A 19,110-nucleotide genomic window follows, 5' to 3' on the forward strand; every position below is an offset into this window, starting at 1 on the left:
TGGCTTAGATGTAGTACTATATATAAACGGAGCTATTTGAGCTTTTTTTGTAAGATCGTTATTTATCCGAGTCAAGACACATTGTAAAGGAGTCCTTAGTTTTCCTCTGGACATATCTTTCCCAATATCATTTCATTTGAATCCACTCATTAGAGTGACTGATACAGTTTGGAATGGTCCTTAATTAGCTTCTGTGACTAAGTGCATCTCCAAAAAAACTTCTATAACTTCAAATATAGAATTTTTTGCTTTCCCAAAAAAAAACTTCAAATTTAGAGTTTTAAAAAGTGTAGTATTTGAAGTTTCACAAGTTTCATATTTTTATTTGCATTTTGGTCCTTATAATTAATTATATATCACATTTATGATTCTTAAGTATTTTTTCATCTATAATTTTAATCTTTAAAACTTTTGTATACTTTAAATATTTCAAATTTATTTCTATAAATTAAAATTTTACATATAGAAGTTTTTTTAAAAATCAAAATAAGATTTATAATATTTTAAAAGTGGAATTAGACAACAAGAATATTACAAAAGAAACTTAATAATTTTTTTAAGAAGATATATATATGAAGACATAATTATTACACAAATTTAAATATTGCATCAACACTAATAGTCTAGTAAATTTTCTTCAGAACTTTTAAAATATTTTCCAAACAAATTTTGTATAACCGAAAGTGAAGCATTTTAAAATAATTTTATGTAATAATGGGGTATTTTTCTTGTAGTTTAATATTTAATTATGTATTTCTATTCATAATTTTATATTTTAGTGTAATATTTTATTAATTAATATTACTATAATATTTTATATATGTGCTAGTTATCTACAAAAGGTTTATGGATTTATATTAATTATGACAAATATAAGGAACATAGTGTAAATTATAAATACTACATCCGTTCTCGAAAGTAAGATGTTTAGATTTTTTTTTTGTTCCACAAAGATAGATTTTTTATATTGTTAAGGTACTTTTTTATACTTTTGAGGAACATTAATTGAGAATATTTGAATTGATTAAATTTTATTGGTGAAAAGTTATTGGAAAGTGTATAAGAAATAAAAAAATAAATTAATTTATAAATATTTATTAAATTCTTAATAAGCGTGCATACTCTAGAAAATCTTACTTTCAGGAACAGAGGGAGTAATTTTAAAGTTAAAATTGAAGTTTTGTTTTTGGAAAAAAACACCTTGAAACTTCAAATATAATAGAGAATCTTTTTGGAGATGTTCTAAATCATCCGAAGAAAACAGTTATGAATAAAGAACACTTATAACAACTACATTGAAAGTCAACGTTCTGAAGGAAGATAAACATGTTTTGAATGAGCAAACGCATTCAATTACAACAGTGGCACATAATTCTAGATTTCCTCTCAGCATTTACTTCTCCTACCTACACTAGATATTTTACCGGGCTACACCCGGATTTATTCAAATAAAATTATATTTAATATATATATTATAATATATTACTTCTATGTTATAAAAATATAAATAGAAATTGAATTAGAAATGAGTAAAACTTACAATTTACTTTTTTACTATCTAAAATATTGTATGAGATAAACAAATGCAAAATTAATAAAGAATTTGTTACACCGTAGTTATTATCCAAAGTATATTTTCTTACATATTTAGGTTATTAGTTAAATATATTATTAATCTCTACATCACATATTTCTTTGTTATATATATTATTTATTTCATATTTATATGTTATTTAATTCTTATTTAATATTTTGTTATAATATTTATGATTATAATTTTTTTTACAATTTTAAAGTAAAGCTAATTAAAATACTCATTGCTTTAAATAAGACAACTTAAAAAAATTATATGTGTTAAATACACTGAAAATGTTAAATATAATATTAAATATAATATTATTTGTCTATAAATTTTTAATGTTAAATATAATATAAAATATCAATATATAATAATTAATTTTACTTTTTGTTATATTATATATATTTTTATTTTTATATAATATTTGAAAAATTAGGATGAAATATTTTGAAAGATTGTTTTTGTTTTAACATCATTATTTATATTTAGTATATATTTTAGATGTAAAAAATTGAAGTTTCTATTAATCTTTTAGTAATCATGTCTAACTATTTATTAAAATTTTAAATATTCGATACTAATATTTTTTTTTAAAACATTCTGTTATTTTATTATTTGAAGAATAGGTAAATATTCTTATTTAATATTTTGTTATAATATTTATGATTATAATTTTTTTTACAATTTTAAAGTAAAGCTAATTAAAATACTCATTGCTTTAAATAAGACAACTTTAAAAAAATTATATGTGTTAAATACACTGAAAATGTTAAATATAATATTAAATATAATATTATTTGTCTATAAATTTTTAATGTTAAATATAATATAAAATATCAATATATAAATAATTAATTTTACTTTTTGTTATATTATATATATTTTTATTTTTATATAATATTTGAAAAATTAGGATGAAATATTTCGAAAGATAATAAAATCCAATAAAATGTAGATCATTTGTCCGCGTTACGCGCGGATTATATCTTTTTAATTTATTCTCTATATATTTAAATTGCTTAGCAAAGTTTGAAAGACAAAAGCTGAGTTTTAGATTTTATAGAGAAATAGAGATTTAAGAAAAAACAATGATAAAATTGTTTAAAATGTAAATAAATCCAGGTATCAAATTGTGTGAGAAAGAGATTAATAATCCGAATGACGCATGAATTAAAGTCATTATTTGCTGCATACTTTTGCATGATCTCTTATTCGCCCTTTGAAGGGCTTTATGTAATCAATTCATTTGTTGAAGTAGAAATTTGTTGCGGGTGAGGAAGTGAGTAGTATTTTGCCTGAAAAATATTGGATATTATTGTTCTGTTGATGAAAAAAAATTTAGATCTGTATTATAATGTGTTTAAAAAAATTATTTACCTTGGAAAAGTTTAGGAATTATGCTTGTGATGATGACAACTTTAAATAGAGGTGTATGTATGAAGAGAATTATGATTTCGTTTTTCGCTATTGTGTTAGACTTACCTGTTCAGCTCTAGACCAATCGTAGTTTGAGTTTAGGGTTTATGATTTATGATTTAGGATTTGGGTTTAAGATTTAAAGTTTAGGATTTAGGGTTTAGGATTTAGGGTTTATGATTTAGTGTTTGGGTTTAAGATTTAAAGTTTTGGGTTTAGGGTTTAGATTTTAGGATTTAGAGTTTAGAGTTTTGGGTTTAGGCTTTAGGGTTTAGATTTTAGGATTTATGGTTTATTGTGTAGAGTTTGGGTTTAGGGTTTTAGATTTAGGGTTTAGATTTTAGGATTGGGGTTTATGGTTTATTGTTTTGGATTTAGGGTTTATGATTTTAGAGTTTAGGTTTTTAGAATTTAGAATTTTGCAGATTGCGCTAATTGATGTCAGTGTTGTTTTTTTTCCAGCTATTTAATTTTTTTATTTTTATTGCATTTTTAATTTATTTCTACATGACATTTTGGTTGGTTACGAAGAGCGTGGTGAATTTAACCCTTCACCGTAGGGGTGAACATAAGTATTGTTCTTTTTATAATATTTCTATTTCATTTTTTTTTTTTCGTCTTCGCCTAGACTATTCTTTTGTTTCAGTTAAAATGAGAAAATTAAGTTACATTATGAGTTAACGTAAGTAGTTGAAACTTGAAACTATAATCATTGTCCACATGTGTTTGGTTTTTGGTTGACTATTGTGTTAACTAATGTATTGTGTAAATATGCAGAATACGATTTTAGTAAGGAGATATGTAAATAGATTTTGTGGAGTGAAAATAGTTTATAATCTTTGTCTTACATAGACGAATGGAATAATTGTTATTGGAGTAGTACATAATAGTTGCTAGGCTTTGAAGTATTATTTTAAGACTGAGCACATATCAAATAAAGTATATGAATTTTGTTATTTGTTTAATTGGAGAGCATTGATGGTTGTAACGCTTGTTTATATTGTTTGGATGGCATAATATTATAGCTTTACTTGCTTGTAAAACGGATGAGTAACACTCAAGTTTTCGAACCCGTACTCCATGCAATGTATCTCATTTTTGGGTTGTTATTTTGCCCTAATATTTTTTTAAAAAAATTGGGAGGTTAATGATCAAATATTATTAATTTCATGTTATTCCACTTCATTCTCTAATTATACTACGCTTTTTAATTGATTGTACTTGTTTATTTATGTTTTTAGTTTGCTCCGTGAGATTTTGTTTGAGTGGTGATTTGGTTCCGTTGAGAGCATTTAGTAATGTGGTTCTAATGATATGGCTAATCAACAAAAGATAGACAAAAGATAGGATGATTAGTTGGCAGCGGTTAAGTAGGTGACGCATTAATCCATTGTTTTGGTATCGTCTTGATTATAACTTCTGTTTTTTTTTTTAGTCTCTAATTTTGCACATATTTTGTCTGTGGTGATGACATTTAGATATAGCCTTAAGTGTCACATTAGATGTTTTGTTTGTCAATTATACATATATTTTGTTAACTACGACTGATTTTTGTGAATAATTTGTTTCTATTTTTATTAGAAATTCTTCCATCATTCTTTTTCAATCTAAGCTAAAGTTTGGTACTTAGAAAAACAGAAACCATTCATAAGATTTATTCTTCTTTATTTTGATTGGCATTGGTTTGATGAGACTTGGAAAAAATAATTAAGTAAATAAATTATTATGTATTTTATTAAATCATCATTTGTGGACAATAATTGATGTCAACATTTTGATTGGATTGAAAATAAAATATAAATTTTTAAAAATTTGTTGTAGAACTTTTTAAATCCCTTATAAAATTGAAATGAACATATCTAACCAGATAGTTGGGGATAATATAATAGAGGTAAATATCTGAATAATAACCTCATATAAGAGGTGCTAGTAGTTTGGATATTTTAACTGTAAAATAATGAAGTTCTAAAACAAAGGACATCTCATGAGCAATTAAGAGCTATCAATAGATGATATACCCTGCGATGAGAGTTTCAAACACATATGGAGGGTACTCTTAATCCGTGAGAGAAAGAAAATACCAGAAGCATTGCAAAATTGACCGAGATCTCATTGTCAACTGCGATGAGAGTGACAGCAATCTCAGTTCCAGTGCCTTGGCCTTTGACTTGGCCTCCATGTGTCTTTTTCTTCTATCAGTGCGTTAAAATCCTTAATATTACCCAACGTTACTGTATGCAAATACTTTCTTTCCTTCTTCAGGACCAAAGTCTTCTTTCAAGCTTGGAACCTTAATGTAGGCAAGTCGCCAGAGCTGAGCATGCCCTGGTGCTAATGATACCGGAGGGTCTACTGGTCGGATTGCGCTTTAGGGACTACTTTTTGGTTTCCATAATCAATGTAGAACACTTAAAATTTATCATCTCAACAGCTCCTCGTGGTGCGTTCACAATCTGAAAATAGGTATCAATCAAATGAATAAACAGAAGCAAAATAAAGCATAGAAACTAAGAAGGTGGAGTGGAAGTTACCATTGCACGGTTCCAGTGTTTTCAAGGAAAAACTGTGCAAGGACGATGTCACCTCTCTTGGGGTTGAAGGATGCGAGGATGGGAGCATCTTTAACACACATGGTTGAAAGAAGGTTCTGAATCGAAGATAGTTTCTGGTCTCCAACCGATTGAACATAGAAGCGACCACCTCCAAGTACCTCTGTGACAGCAACCTATTATCATACAAAATGAAAGGAAACTTGAATGGATTGCTGCTTATTGTATACATATATATATTGTATACATATATATATATAAACTATCTGAGTAGTGCTAAAGAGATATTCACAAAGGTCTCATTTTGTCTGGTTTCTACGGTTGAACTTCCGTTTGATATTTCTTGTCCTTTAACATAATTCTCCCATAGAGAAGAATAGAAACCTGAGATATAAGCTCTGTCGGGATTGACTTCACCGAATCTGTCATTTCAACAAAGAACGTACCATCACTCAATCGAATAGACACAGGGGCGTCAGAGATTCGAAAATTGTTGTTACTCCATGTTATGTCGACCCCACTGAGCAAGTAGACCGAACCCTCTTTGAAAAAGCTTTCGTAAGTGTACGGTTAGCGCTGAAAGTTCCTTGGATGAGCGTTGACTATATGACAAAAAAAAAAGACAAAGATCGGACTATCAATATGGTGAGATATGTAGAAAGAGCTAATAAAACACAGTGGTGTCTAGCGGGAGTTACCTGGTCGTCAATGAAAAGCATGTCAACACCCATGAGTTGACCGCCTTTCTTAACATTTCTTGCTTCCTAGAATCGGAGTTGACGGACCTGGGCGGTGTTTGAACAGAATCCAGCTTTCAGATCGGTCAGGAGAGTAAAGGAATTAGCCATTGCTGGATTTGATGCTTCACAGGAAATACCCTTTGGGATTTCTTTTTGATATATGAAGCTTCATCCCAAGCTACAAAGACATTTATAAATGCAGATTCAGGCCGTTACCATGGAGGATGAAATGGTCGATGTAATTCGAAAGATTGGGAAAAGTGGTGAATAGACGTTAATGCTTTGATTAAGTGACATAAATGAAGGCGTTACATAGACATCAGCCGGAATCGGTGAGTTGTGAAGAACTACGGCGTTTGACTTTCCACATTCAACAAAGAAAAAAAAAGACTTTCAATAATGCAAAAATGGAATAAACCCCTAGTCCCAACTGGGCTTGCTCAGATTAAAACAAAAGTCCAAAAACTAAACGAAAATCATCTTCTATGATCCAAACGTGTGGTGGTGATGTGGAGAGATGAAACAATCTGATTGGCCTGAATTTCTAGTCCTATGTGGACATGCTAAATGGTGAGTATATTTGGCTTTTAATATGGTAAGATTTCCCATGAGATGAATACACATTATTCTTAGTTATATTATTTGTTTTAAAAGAGCCCAAATGGACTATATTAAGCTCTCTATCAAATAAAGAAGAAAAGATCAAGCAAAGTAAAACACAGAAAAGAAGGATGAAAACAAAACAACTTGTTGTTGTTGGATTTTTGTTTTCACTACTCCTTTTGGTCGACTCTCACACAACCGAGTCAATATCAGATCACGAAGAGAACGCAAACGCAAACGCAAACGCAAAAGCTGTAACCGTAAAGGATCAGAAGCAGATAAACAGAGGAAGACGCAGTGGTAGCGGTCAGAATCGTGGACGCAGAAGCTGCGATCCACTCTTCCAATACTTATTCGGAATATGTGGCCGTTGGCCTTTTCCTACAACACCTTCACCTGATAACCCTTTCCTCCCTTTCCAACCACCGCGTCCGAGACCACGTCCACCGCCGTTGGTTCCATCGCCACCACCACCTCGTCCACCATCACGTCCGAGACCGCGTCCAAGGCCACCACCACCACCGTTAGTTCCATCACCACCACCACCACCCCCTACGCCTCTTGTTCCATCACCTCCTCCTCCCTCTCCGCCACCGATTTTCTTATTCCCATCGCCGCCACCACCAGTTATAGCGTTCCCGCCACCTTTGGTTCCATCTCCTCCGCCGCCAATATGGCTGCCACCACCAGTGTTCACTCTTCCACCGCCACTGGATGAGTTTCCACCTATGCCACCAATAATTTGGCTGCCTCCTCCGGATGTTCCCGGTCAATCATCGCCGGCGGAGGACTTTGATCTGATAACTCCTTAGTTAATGTAATCCCCTATGTTGTGTAACACAAAGTCATGTTCTGTTTACCGCTCTAGCTTGTAAGATTACTAAATAAGTATGCAATGTAACGATTTTGATTTCCTCTAAAATCTATATAGTTTCGTGAGTACGTCTTATTTCATGTTTCATAATCTAATGGGCCGGACTTGGAGAGTTTGGAGAAACTGGCCCAATAGGTGAATAAGGCCGTTCGAGATTTGGTTGGTAAAGGTGTAACTTTAATGTGGGTGGGTCAGGTTGTTTTCTACGCGATGTAATAACGAGGAGCAGCTGAAGCAACGGCGTGGGATAAGTATAACAATTCTCGAAGTGAAGACTCCACTCTAATTCAATGCGGCTTTCTTCGAGCAGAGCAAGAATCAAAGAACTAACGCCACGTTGTGCTTATTAGCATTTATTTACTTTCTTCTACTCTCTTCTTTACCTTTTGTTTGTTCATATCTGCGTAATAACTCCTCAATGTACAACTACATCTCCACGTTCCATTCTTTGCAGAGGGCGTGTAACTTATTTAACCAGTTTTGACCTAACCAGTTCTGTAGACCATGGTTTTATATGGTTTAGTTTCGGTCCGGTCGTTCCCATTGTTCACCTGGCCGGTTTGTAGAATAAAAGGAAACAGTGCTTGGATATATTAAACAGACCGGTTTTATATATGATTTGGCTCAATCCAACCAACGTGATTTCAGTTGATTTATATAGATGCAGGGGATGATTAGTAAGTGCTGTAGCTTTATATTTTTTGGTGTATAATTTAATCTGTAAATTTATTTGCTGTAGCTTTCCTTGATGTAGATTTCTAAAGCACTAATTTTTTGCTCTGGAAATAAAGCTCTCTACAGCCATATTTTGATTTTGCAGAGATTTTTTTACTGTGAGTTTTTTTAAGGAAAGCAAATCTCGATTGATTGACATATATAGCTATAGACTAACTTTTGACTGTCCAGAGCATCTACGGCCCCAACCAATCATCTCCTTAATAAATAACTTCAACTCGTAACCAAATCTGTTATGCTGCTCAAAGTGGAGCTTACAATTACTAAAATTGCTTATGCTTTTCACGTTGACTCTAAACCAGAATAGCTCTAATGCTTTGAAAGATTGATACTACTACATCACAAACAAACATAGTTCTGTCTATATTCACTTCAATGTTCTCTGAGTTAGAGAGGCTGTGTGTGGGCTGGATAACACTCACCTCATAGCTCTAAATTATTGAGTCAGTTTTACTTATTGCTCTTTTTTTATGGGATTGTGTAACCACATAAATATTCTCTTTATTATCAAAACTATTAATTGAAACCTTACAAAACTGAGGTCTTACGTAGTGACAAACGTAAAAATAACCAAAAAATCAACATAATCAATCATCAAAGATTCGACTATAAATATATGTACATGCGTAGTTTAGTTCTTGCATGTCTTGGATAGAAATAAAAAGAAAAGGATGAAACGACTTGTTATAAAATGTGTAGTCACATTCCTTTTGATTAGTGTTTCAATAACAGAATCAATAGAGAATCAACATAGACACAGAGACAAAGACAAGCAAGGTTTGGTTAGAAGACACAGAAGAGCCAAAAGCAGAAGAAGAAGCTCAAGCAAAAACGGTGAAGCATTCGCAACTAAATGCGATGTGTTTTTCCGGTGTGTATTCGGCACATGCGGTCAATGGAATTTCCCTATAGTTCCTTGTCCTCAAAACCCTTTTTTGCCTCCTCCTCCGGTGGTTATACCACCGCCAACTCCTTGTGTTAATTGTGTACAACCATCACCACCACCTCCAATACCAGTTCCTTGCCCACCACTATCGCCACCGCCAATCCCGGTTCCTTGTCCACCTCCACCATCACCTCCTCCTCCTGTGCCTTGCATTACTTGTGTCACAGCTCCAGCACCGGTTCCTCCGGTGCCTTGCGTTACTTGTGTCACAGCTCCAGCACCGCCTCCTCCTCAACCGTGTATTGTTTGTACCAAAGCACCGGCTCAACCTCCACCAGTAGCTTGTCCACCGCCACCATTACCGCCGGTTATCCCATTTGTCCCTACACCAATTATACTCCCTCCATTACCACCTTTATTCCCAGTTCTGTCACCACCAGCAACGCCTACGCCAGTCCCAATCCTACCTCCACCTACTCCACTGCTACCTCTTCCTCCACCTACTCCGGTGCTACCTCTTCCGCCACCGTTATCTTCCTCTATTCCATCACCATCCCTTCCATTAGTATTATCTCCCCCACCACCACTACCAGGCGGCTCGGTTTCACAGCCACCGTTTATGATGACGCCAACTCCTGTATTAGGCGGCGGTGCTCCGGGATTCATCGGTATACCTCCGCCGGTGCAAGACCTCCCTCCTATTTTACCTCCACCGGTTCAAGACCTCCCTTCAATATTGCCTCCACCGGTTCAAGACATTCCTTCCATGCTTCCTCCACCGGTTCAAGAATTCCCGCCAATTTTGCCTCCACCGGCCCAAGACCTTCCTTCAATGTTTCCTCCACCGGCTCAAGAGTTCCCGCCAGTTTTGCCTCCACCGGTTCAAGACTTTCCACAGATTTTACCTCCACCGGTTCAAGAATTTCCGCCGATTCTACCACCACCGGTTCAAAACTTCGCACCGGTTTTCTCAACACCACCAATCTTACAAGATCCACCAACAGAACCAATATTCTCCACACCACCAGCTCTTGGAGAATTCCCACCGCAAGCTCCCGTCTTCACCACGCCGCCAGAAGTAACGAATCCATGGCTGCCGCCAGAGCAACCGCCGGTTACGTCCATACCAACTGTACCGGAAAATCCATATCCAAACCCGGACATGGGTTCAAATCAGCCGTTGGTTCAGCTTCCTCCACCCTCTTGGGATTCACCACCATTTAACCGTTAACTTTCTATAAAATCTTCAAATTCTCTTCTTTTTTTTTGGTTTTTTGGTTAAATCATAAATATGTAACGTAAGCTACACGTAATAAGCAGCAATGCCACATTGTAACAAATCTATGGCTGTGATTTGCATTTCAATGAGTTTATAATCAAGATTAAGTTCATCGTTGCCTCTAAAGGAGAGTATCCACGTGTCATATCCAAATTTGTCTCGTAAATTAGAAAATAAATATGCAAGAAAAAGACAAGCTTGGATGATGTGGATATGGTGAATTTGTTTCTGACTTCTCATTGGTTAGAAATCTATCCACGACAGCCTCCGAGATTTCGTTAATAGATTCTCTATCATCATATCCACATTGTCCCTCTCTAAAGCTACTCCCTTTGATTCTCTTTGCTCCATAAAAACAGAGAGAACAAACAAAAAACAGAGTAGACGTATTAGAGATCTCATGGCGATGGCGGCTGTAACCGGAGCTGTGCTCAGTGGGCTTGGTTCGTCTTTTCTCTCTGGAGGCAAGAGGAGTATCACCGCTTTGGGAACCGGCCTAGGCACTGGAGCTGCGAGAGTTGGCCGGAAAACTCTGATTGTCGCCGCTGCTGCTGCTCAGCCGAAGAAATCGTGGATCCCCGCCGTTAAAGGTGGCGGCAACTTCCTCGACCCTGAATGGCTCGATGGCTCGTAAGTTTATAAACTCAAATCTCTCTGTTACTAGCAATGATTACTCTGAGTTTTGTGACGGTTCAGAACTATAGTTAGAAAAAAGAATCTTAAAGGAGACGCCTTTACGCAATATCTGAGTCAATTGTGAATGTGTTTTCGCAGGCTACCCGGAGATTTCGGGTTCGACCCGTTGGGTTTGGGAAAAGACCCGGCTTTTCTTAAATGGTACAGAGAAGCAGAGCTGATCCACGGCAGATGGGCGATGGCTGCTGTTCTTGGGATCTTCGTTGGCCAGGCTTGGAGCGGCGTGCCATGGTTCGAAGCCGGAGCTGATCCACGTGCCATTGCACCCTTCTCTTTCGGATCGCTTCTCGGGACCCAGTTGCTTCTCATGGGTTGGGTGGAGAGCAAACGGTGGGTCGACTTCTTCAACCCGGATTCTCAATCTGTCGAGTGGGCGACCCCGTGGTCGAGGACCGCTGAGAATTTCGCAAACTACACCGGAGATCAAGGGTATCCCGGAGGAAGATTCTTTGATCCGTTGGGACTCGCTGGGAAGACACGCGACGGTGTTTACGAGCCAGACAGGGAGAAGCTGGAGAGGCTGAAGTTGGCTGAGATTAAGCACTCTAGGCTCGCAATGCTTGCAATGCTGATCTTTTACTTTGAGGCCGGACAGGGTAAAACACCTCTCGGTGCACTTGGTCTGTGAGAACTATATGTCTTAGAGTCTGTAGATATAATTACTTTCTCCCAGAACATAATGCTGTTCTTCAAATATCATATCATTACTTTAAAAGTGGCAAACCAATCATGAGTTCAGCTTGTGAACAATGCAAAATTATATCATGAAAAGGCTTATTAGAGCATGATTATCCCTATAACCCCATAAGGGTTTCTTAATCACTTTTTTAGTATTAAATGTGTGTTAAGAATTTAGTTAAGAAACAACTAATTTTTTGTCCTCCATTCATAGTTTCTTAACTTAAGGGTTCTTAAACAAAAAGAGTATGTGATGATTAAAGAGAGAAAGAAAAAATGGATGACTTTGGTTTAGTGAATAAACATAAATATAACAGAACAACAACAAGAAGGTACAACATAAACATAACAGAACATTAACTCCATTATAGAATCAATAGACAGAACAACCTAAACAGAGCTTACTTGTTTGCAACAACCGGAGGAACCACCCAAGTGTTTGCCCGGAAGCCATAAGGAAGGTTGCCAAACTGAAACAGAACAACAAATTATTATACTATGAAGCCTTCTTAATAACATAACACAACACATGCAGAAATGGTTTTACGTACTTTATTATGCTCAATGAAAGCTTTCATAAGAGCAGTCATAAGCCTGCAGACACAATCACAACCACACCAGAGATCACAAAACAGAACTGAAAAAATAAAAAGGTGAAACCTTTCTCAACAATTGAAACTTACAGCATCAAAAGGCCTGCTTATATAGCTCAACTAAAGAATGACACAGAAGCTGATGTTTCCCAGCTGGGTAAAAAATTGTTCTTGACGCAACAACCGTGATAGGCTTCCCACTTGAAACTTTAATCTACAAAATGGTATATCAAATCAGTCCTAAGTTTCTCTCGAAAGCAAACAACTAAGAAAGAGTCCTTACATCGATTTGAAAGAGATCATCTAATCCTTTATCTTCAATTGATGGACGAACATACCTCTGATATCTACAAGATTCAAGAAACGTTAATCAGTACGCGAGATTAAACTCAGAACGCGACGAGTTAGCGAGAAGGAAACTCACATTGGATTGGAGGAGTAAGGTGGGAGAAGGAGAAGAATTCGTAAAATTGCCCGAGACGAGTCGGTGGGCACATGTTGATTTCGCCCTTGTCTCCGCCTTCCGCAACCTGAGAAGCCTCACATCCGCCGCCACCGCCGTTGCCCACGACGAGTTTCTTCTCTGATTCCTTGAGCTTAGGGCTGAGAACGGAATCTGAATCGCCGGCATCCTTGTGTCCAGATTCCTTGGGAAACGAGCGAGACACCGGTGGTTTCGACGAACCGTTTCATCAGATCAGACGGAGAAAACCCTAACCTGGGTTCCCGGCGGTGGAGCTGACAGGACCTTCGACGATTTTGAAGGCTCCTTTGAGCACATAAGACAAAGTAAGGGCATTGTTGATCCGGCTCGACTGAACCTCGCTGTAGATCGTCAACGGAGAAAACAAGAGAGGAAGAGAGAAAGAAAAGAAAGAGAAAAGAAAAAAAGGAAAAAAAAAAAACAAATTTCACAGTTGCTGACACGTGGTTTAAGGATCCTTTTTATTATCGGTCCCCAAAATCCTGTATTAAGGATCGTTTATTACCTTTTTATTTAGTTTTGATTTAAATAAATGATTTATTTTGTTTAAAACCCCTCTTTAGAAACTGCAATAATCATGCTCTTAGTATATAACTCTATTATCAAATATTAATGAATAATGAAACAACAGATAGTTGAGGGAGTTTCTTCACTAGAGAGTAAAATGCCTAACAGGGTTTGAACAGCCAAGTCTCTCACTCCCAACAGGGCGTTGACCAAACCAAAAAGAGTGTGGAGATATAACCATGGGGGTCCTAACGCAGAAAGCTTACTGCTTGTAATCCGGGATCTTGTAATCCGGGGTGTCACGAAGGCTGAGTTGTGACAGGACAAGGCAGTAAGAATCCCAGTCAGTTCGTCTTAGATATTTCAACAGCTTCTTCCGTTTATGCACCATTGCTACGAGTCCCTTCCGCGAATGTTTGTCCTACGGTTATACAGTCACCGAGTATGACACTAGGGATACAGAAGAATATTGGAAACAACTTGAGGAGTTTTACCTTTTTGTGCAGAGCAGAGGTCAAATGCTTGATTTTAGTAGTTAGCTGCGCCACTGCAAGGACAGTAGACCAGAGACATCACAAGACAATCTAACCCAAACTCTGTCTCAGAAAATGTGATCCTTTTGATCGTTAAAGTCAGCATTCATCAGAGAACCACAATTTACCTTGCACGCGTGCAGAACCACAATCTGATTCCGACATCTTGAAATCTTCCCTGACTTTCGTGAGCTCAATTTTCATCTTCTCCGCAGATGACAGATTATCTGAGTGGAAGTACTTCGTAGACGCAGAGTCACATAAAAAAACAGACCAATACCCACAGTTTAATCTAGCGAACACAACAGAACAACATAGCATTGTTTTAAAACATGAGACAAAAGATCACCAAAATAACGAGAAAAAGAAACTTACAGTTTCAACTAGCTCATCTTTAGGAGGATAATGCTTGTACTCAGGAGTACCATCCCAATATCCTAGAATGTCTAGATTCTGCACTGCAAGCATAGAAACCTCCTTAGATGACATAAATGCCATTTCAACAGCAAAACATAGCTAAATCCTAAACCAAAAGATCTCAACTTTTCGAATAGTAAGCAAAAACCAACAAAGCTACAATAGTAGAATTGACCAATAAACAAAAGCTCATAGATTCTATAAAACATTCGAAAACTAGAGCACAGGCAGAACATACGGGGAACAGCTTCGTTCTTGGCTTTATCATCCTCAAGTGTTCCAATAACATTCCTGAGCACCGAGAAGTTCCAACGCTGATTCTTGACCTCTTTCTTTTCCGCTTGCCTTAGCTTAACCAACCTCTCATTCAACTCCTCCAACGAGAACCACCCGTCTTCCTTCTTCCCCTCTGGCCTAAGCATCTTCAGCTTCTCACCCAACTCTTCTTCCCTATACATCTTTAAATACTCCGTCATCGTCACCTCCTCCTCCGTTTCACCTTCCCTACCATTCCCATCCTCCATGTCTTTCCCGATCACTGACACATCCGAAGAACCAACGTTTCTTCTTCGTAAAGACATTCCCGCCATCTCTGTGTTGGGCTGCGACTTCAAATTTTTCAAATTTTCCCGCAATTTACTCAAATCGATATCATGACCTCTTAGATTACTAGGATCCGAAGAGTTTGCACCCGCTGCAACATTCTGCTTATAGAGCGTCTCGAAGGAAGTCGAAGGCGATTCGCTCTTCGGAGGTGGAGCGGCGGATCTACGCTGAAACTTGGCGAGGTTGATGCTTAAATCCTGTGACGACCCGCTACCGGAGATTCGGCTCGATCCGTGATTCCGAGCTTGAGATGAATTATTCTTGAGAGTGGACTTGATGTCGGTGAAGGGAGAGTTCGATTGAGACTGGGGAGGTTTCTCGACGGATGCGTTCGCGGATTTGGGAGGTGGATCCGATGAGGAATTGGAGAAGAAGCGAATCAAAGATGGGGCTGATGGGAATCTGCGATAGCGTCTAGCGAGAAGAAGCGCCATGGTTTTTGGATGCTCCGTAGGGTTTAGGGCTTTGGGTTGAAGACGACGACGATCACAGATTTACAGTAATTGCGGTTTAATTGAATTCAAATGTCACGACTTTCCGGTTAAGTGTTGTTCAGGCAAAGTCTGGTATAAGAAAACCGAGACGACGTGTCTCGTGCACATTGTATCCTCCTACGAAGGCCCATTTACATGTGAAATGGCCCATTAGTTTTTACTCTTTTCTAAGTATTTCAAACCACGAGTTTACGACGAAGTCCTTTCCTTAATTTCAGTTGACTCTTTTAATAAAAAAAAGTCACATAACATATTGGAACTGTCCTCGTTTTGTTATAAACGTTAGGTTTATCAAATTCTATATTCAGCTTATTCATGATTAGAAGCTCAAATCTTATGCAAAAAAAAAGAAAAACACATGTTTCGTTGAATAGTTAATAGTTGCCACCAAAAACTTTTACCACATGATTCGAATAAGAAAGACCTCGCACGTCCACAAAATTATCCCGAAACTGCATACTAGTGGATAAAAACTGAACCGTCACGCAAGCGGCTCGTATACACCAGACACGAAGCACAAAATAGTCCATGATGCTACGTAAGTATTCCTATGGGTCCCACATTTACCAAGAAAATTAATAAAGACAAAGTTTACAAAAGTACTATTTCAATCTATCTAACTGTGTGTGTGAAAACGTTCCGAATGTATATACTATATATAATCAATCCACTCATTAATGTGCCACGGAGATTTTATTTTCTTCTTCTTCTTCTCCACTTTTCGCCACCATTTCTCCTTCTCTCACTTTCTCTCTCTCTCTCTCTCTAAAACTCGGTGAAAAGTCCAGACCTAGGCTATGACCAACGGAGACTGGACTCGTGAGGCTATGTCCGACGATTCATTGGTGGCGGAGGCACTGATCTCCCTCCACCATGTCGAGCCGCCTCCTCCTCCTGAGAAGTGCGGCCCGTCGGATCTCGAGCTGAAATGGACCGTGCGGCAGCGGAGGAGCAAGGCGACGAAGGGAGAGCATACACGTGCCAGTCCCTCTACGCCTCTTTCTTGGAGCGGCGCCACTTCTCTCAGCGGCGGTGGAGGCGGAGGCAGCGGTGTCGCCGCCGCTGAGCAGTCTAGCTGCGCCGTGAAACTGTCAGAGGCCGTTAGATCTAAGGTACCCCTTTGGTTACTTTTCTCCAGTTTCTTTTTTAAAAAAACTTTACGTTATTACTCTGTTTATGTGTTTGATGAATATAACCATCGGTGTACGTGGCCGGAAAAATAAACGCCGGTAGACTCTAGCCACCTTAAGCCGTGTGGGCGATATCCACTTTCACGTAATCTCTAGGTCTTCCTTTTTTTCCTCAACCACTACCATTTTTTGCCCATCTGTTTTCTGTTAGGGTTATATTCGTCATTTTGATCCGAATCGACCTTGCCCTTCTTCGATCTATATACTCCAATGTTGCGTTGACCTTAACATCCATGACCGTATAACCGCGCGTTCTTCTAAACTCAAACTATCTTTTTTGCTCTCTGCAATCTCAGTATCAGTTTTGCTAGATACTCCACATCTAGAGGGTTGCCTGTTTGGTTACCAAGTTCACGTCACGATGCTTCGTTATGACGAGATTGTCCCTTTGTCATTAAGGCTGTGAGGGGGTAATTAGGTCAATAAGAGGAGTTATTGCTGGCGTTATTTATAATATTTGCTTATACTTATGAGGAGCTGCCTCTTTTATGGGTTGAGAGGCGTTTTCGTGGCGAATTAGGTTTGGGCTGCGTGTGTGTGTGGTGTAATCTGATGCGGCGTAGCGCACAGTACACTTGACGTGGAAAAAGGGTCAAATACTTCTCCACACGACACTTTGACTGCAATCCAGAACACCTTTGGTCAATATCATTCACTGTTATAGTATTGGTGACAGCCTTGTGTATTTAGCTTTTTCTATATGGGTTAAGCTGCATTATCTTACTACTAAAGTAGATGAAAGAACCCACAAAGTCGCCATTAGTAATTAAAAGAAAGAGATGGAACGTGATAGGGACAAATGGTTATGTGGATAATTTGTGACAATGTGTGGGGTTCTTGGCCAAGGGAAGACACGCGTAAAAGTCGTCCAAGTCACGCTCTAGTCACGTGATCCTATTCTTTCTTTTGAAGTTGGGGTGTGTCTCGATGTAAGGAGAAAAAGATGCACTTGTTTTCATATTTTCTTTTTTGGGTCTCTAAGTAGTTGACCAAGAACAAAGATTCCTTTGTTTGAATGTTTTCTTTACTGATTTAATTGTCTAAGATTTAGTGATTTGTTTTAAATCTTTAAATAATTAGGGATATCTTGTAATGATCAACCACTTTATGCTTTTGCTAATCCTTTATTTCATCGTATCATACTATCATTGTGTATCAACTACACTTGCCCTCTAGTTGATAACCTGAAATTATGGATTCGAATTTACGATAAGAATGGTCTAATGTGACGGTGGCTTGAACTTGATCTTTTGTTAGTATACGTTGTGAAAAGCCACTATCTGATCTTCTTAGTGTGTTTTCATGCAGATATCTCAAACTAGTGTAAAACCAACAACCCATTTCAAGAGATCAAGAAAGAAAAAGGTAAGCAAACCAAGGATAAAAATCTAGATTCTGATAAAATCACATCGTTATGTTTAATGTCTTAATCAATGTATGTGGCTGTTAACAGACGCTTGCTGAACTAAAAGAGGAGGAGAGTTTACTCTTAAAGGAAAAGAAAGACCTGAAAAATGTAAAAATCCCTTTTCTCCATCTTCTTTTAACATCATGTCCGAAGTCCAAATCTTTTATATGTTTACTTGTTTGGTGAATCAGGAACTCGCAAGTATGCGAAATTTGCTGAAGCAACAAAGAGCAAGAAACGAGTCATTAAAAAAACTCCAGGTTTAAATCAACCTACTAAACATGTACTGTTTTGCCTAGATATATATGTAAATAAATCTAATAACATATGGTATCTATGTGCAGGCTGCTGCTGAGACACAAAAGAATGATGATTCCTCGTTCTTGCTCCCTGACCTTAACATTCCTCTTGATGACAACACCCCGAGCTGATATATATAACTACAAAGCAGCCATCAAACATCAAATATTCTTTTGTTAGCCAGACTTTCTAGACTATGCATAACTGTAACTATATATGATATGGATAAGACTATAGATAATCATCGAAGGACAATGGACTCTGATGACACAGTGGAGATGAGTTTGCTATTTTTTTTCTTCTATCTCATAGATATTGATTCTTAGGTTGTTGCAAGTTTTTGCCATCGCCCTCTCCTCTAATTCTCTCTCTCTCCCTCGCTCTTTTTCCCACTCTATTATATAATTTAAGACTTATAAATTATATATATTACATAGATACATTTCTTCTTTTATTGTTTTTTTCAAATTACATTTGAGTTTCCATCTTTTTGTAATGTACATTCTGTTTTTCTATATTTATTTAGCTTTTTTTTTCATAAAA

General features: G+C 37.1%; 5 protein-coding genes and 1 long non-coding RNA gene across 7 annotated transcripts; 4 read left to right on the forward strand and 2 right to left on the reverse strand.

Annotated features, from left to right (window-relative positions):
* Positions 1-4,885: 4,885 nt before the first annotated feature.
* On the reverse strand, positions 4,886-6,680 carry LOC106310946. 2 transcript variants are annotated; one of them, XR_001263894.1, is made up of 5 exons: positions 6,597-6,680; positions 6,243-6,462; positions 5,929-6,146; positions 5,527-5,720; positions 4,886-5,448 (listed from the first exon to the last, which is right to left on the reverse strand). It is a non-coding gene; the product is annotated as an uncharacterized LOC106310946 (long non-coding RNA). The 2 variants fall into 2 exon arrangements; XR_001263893.1 differs by having other exon boundaries at positions 6,243-6,674.
* Positions 6,681-7,015: 335 nt separating this feature from the next.
* LOC106309328 (leucine-rich repeat extensin-like protein 3) lies at positions 7,016-7,699 on the forward strand. Its single transcript, XM_013746364.1, has one exon. The coding sequence runs from the start codon at positions 7,016-7,018 to the stop codon at positions 7,697-7,699; it is 684 nt and encodes a 227-aa protein (XP_013601818.1).
* Positions 7,700-9,142: 1,443 nt separating this feature from the next.
* Positions 9,143-10,781, forward strand: LOC106309919 (proline-rich extensin-like protein EPR1). The gene has a single exon (XM_013747075.1). The coding sequence runs from the start codon at positions 9,168-9,170 to the stop codon at positions 10,611-10,613; it is 1,446 nt and encodes a 481-aa protein (XP_013602529.1). The 5' UTR covers positions 9,143-9,167; the 3' UTR covers positions 10,614-10,781.
* A 204-nt stretch (positions 10,782-10,985) lies between these two features.
* LOC106312769 (chlorophyll a-b binding protein CP24, chloroplastic-like) lies at positions 10,986-12,148 on the forward strand. Its single transcript, XM_013750406.1, has 2 exons — positions 10,986-11,291; positions 11,436-12,148. The coding sequence occupies exons 1-2, from the start codon at positions 11,062-11,064 to the stop codon at positions 11,983-11,985; spliced, it is 780 nt and encodes a 259-aa protein (XP_013605860.1). The 5' UTR covers positions 10,986-11,061; the 3' UTR covers positions 11,986-12,148.
* Positions 12,149-13,707: 1,559 nt separating this feature from the next.
* On the reverse strand, positions 13,708-15,609 carry LOC106309329. Its single transcript, XM_013746365.1, has 5 exons — positions 14,808-15,609; positions 14,528-14,610; positions 14,281-14,392; positions 14,114-14,166; positions 13,708-14,040 (listed from the first exon to the last, which is right to left on the reverse strand). Exons 1-5 carry the CDS (start codon positions 15,607-15,609, stop codon positions 13,882-13,884), a joined length of 1,209 nt encoding a protein of 402 aa, XP_013601819.1. The 3' UTR covers positions 13,708-13,881.
* A 687-nt stretch (positions 15,610-16,296) lies between these two features.
* Positions 16,297-18,892, forward strand: LOC106310138. The gene is made up of 5 exons (XM_013747346.1): positions 16,297-16,781; positions 18,168-18,224; positions 18,313-18,375; positions 18,459-18,527; positions 18,612-18,892. The coding sequence occupies exons 1-5, from the start codon at positions 16,467-16,469 to the stop codon at positions 18,696-18,698; spliced, it is 591 nt and encodes a 196-aa protein (XP_013602800.1). The 5' UTR covers positions 16,297-16,466; the 3' UTR covers positions 18,699-18,892.
* The last annotated feature ends 218 nt before the right edge of the window (positions 18,893-19,110 follow it).

Source organism: Brassica oleracea, chromosome C8 (assembly GCF_000695525.1).
Source record: "Brassica oleracea var. oleracea cultivar TO1000 chromosome C8, BOL, whole genome shotgun sequence".
Taxonomy (NCBI): domain Eukaryota; kingdom Viridiplantae; phylum Streptophyta; class Magnoliopsida; order Brassicales; family Brassicaceae; genus Brassica; species Brassica oleracea.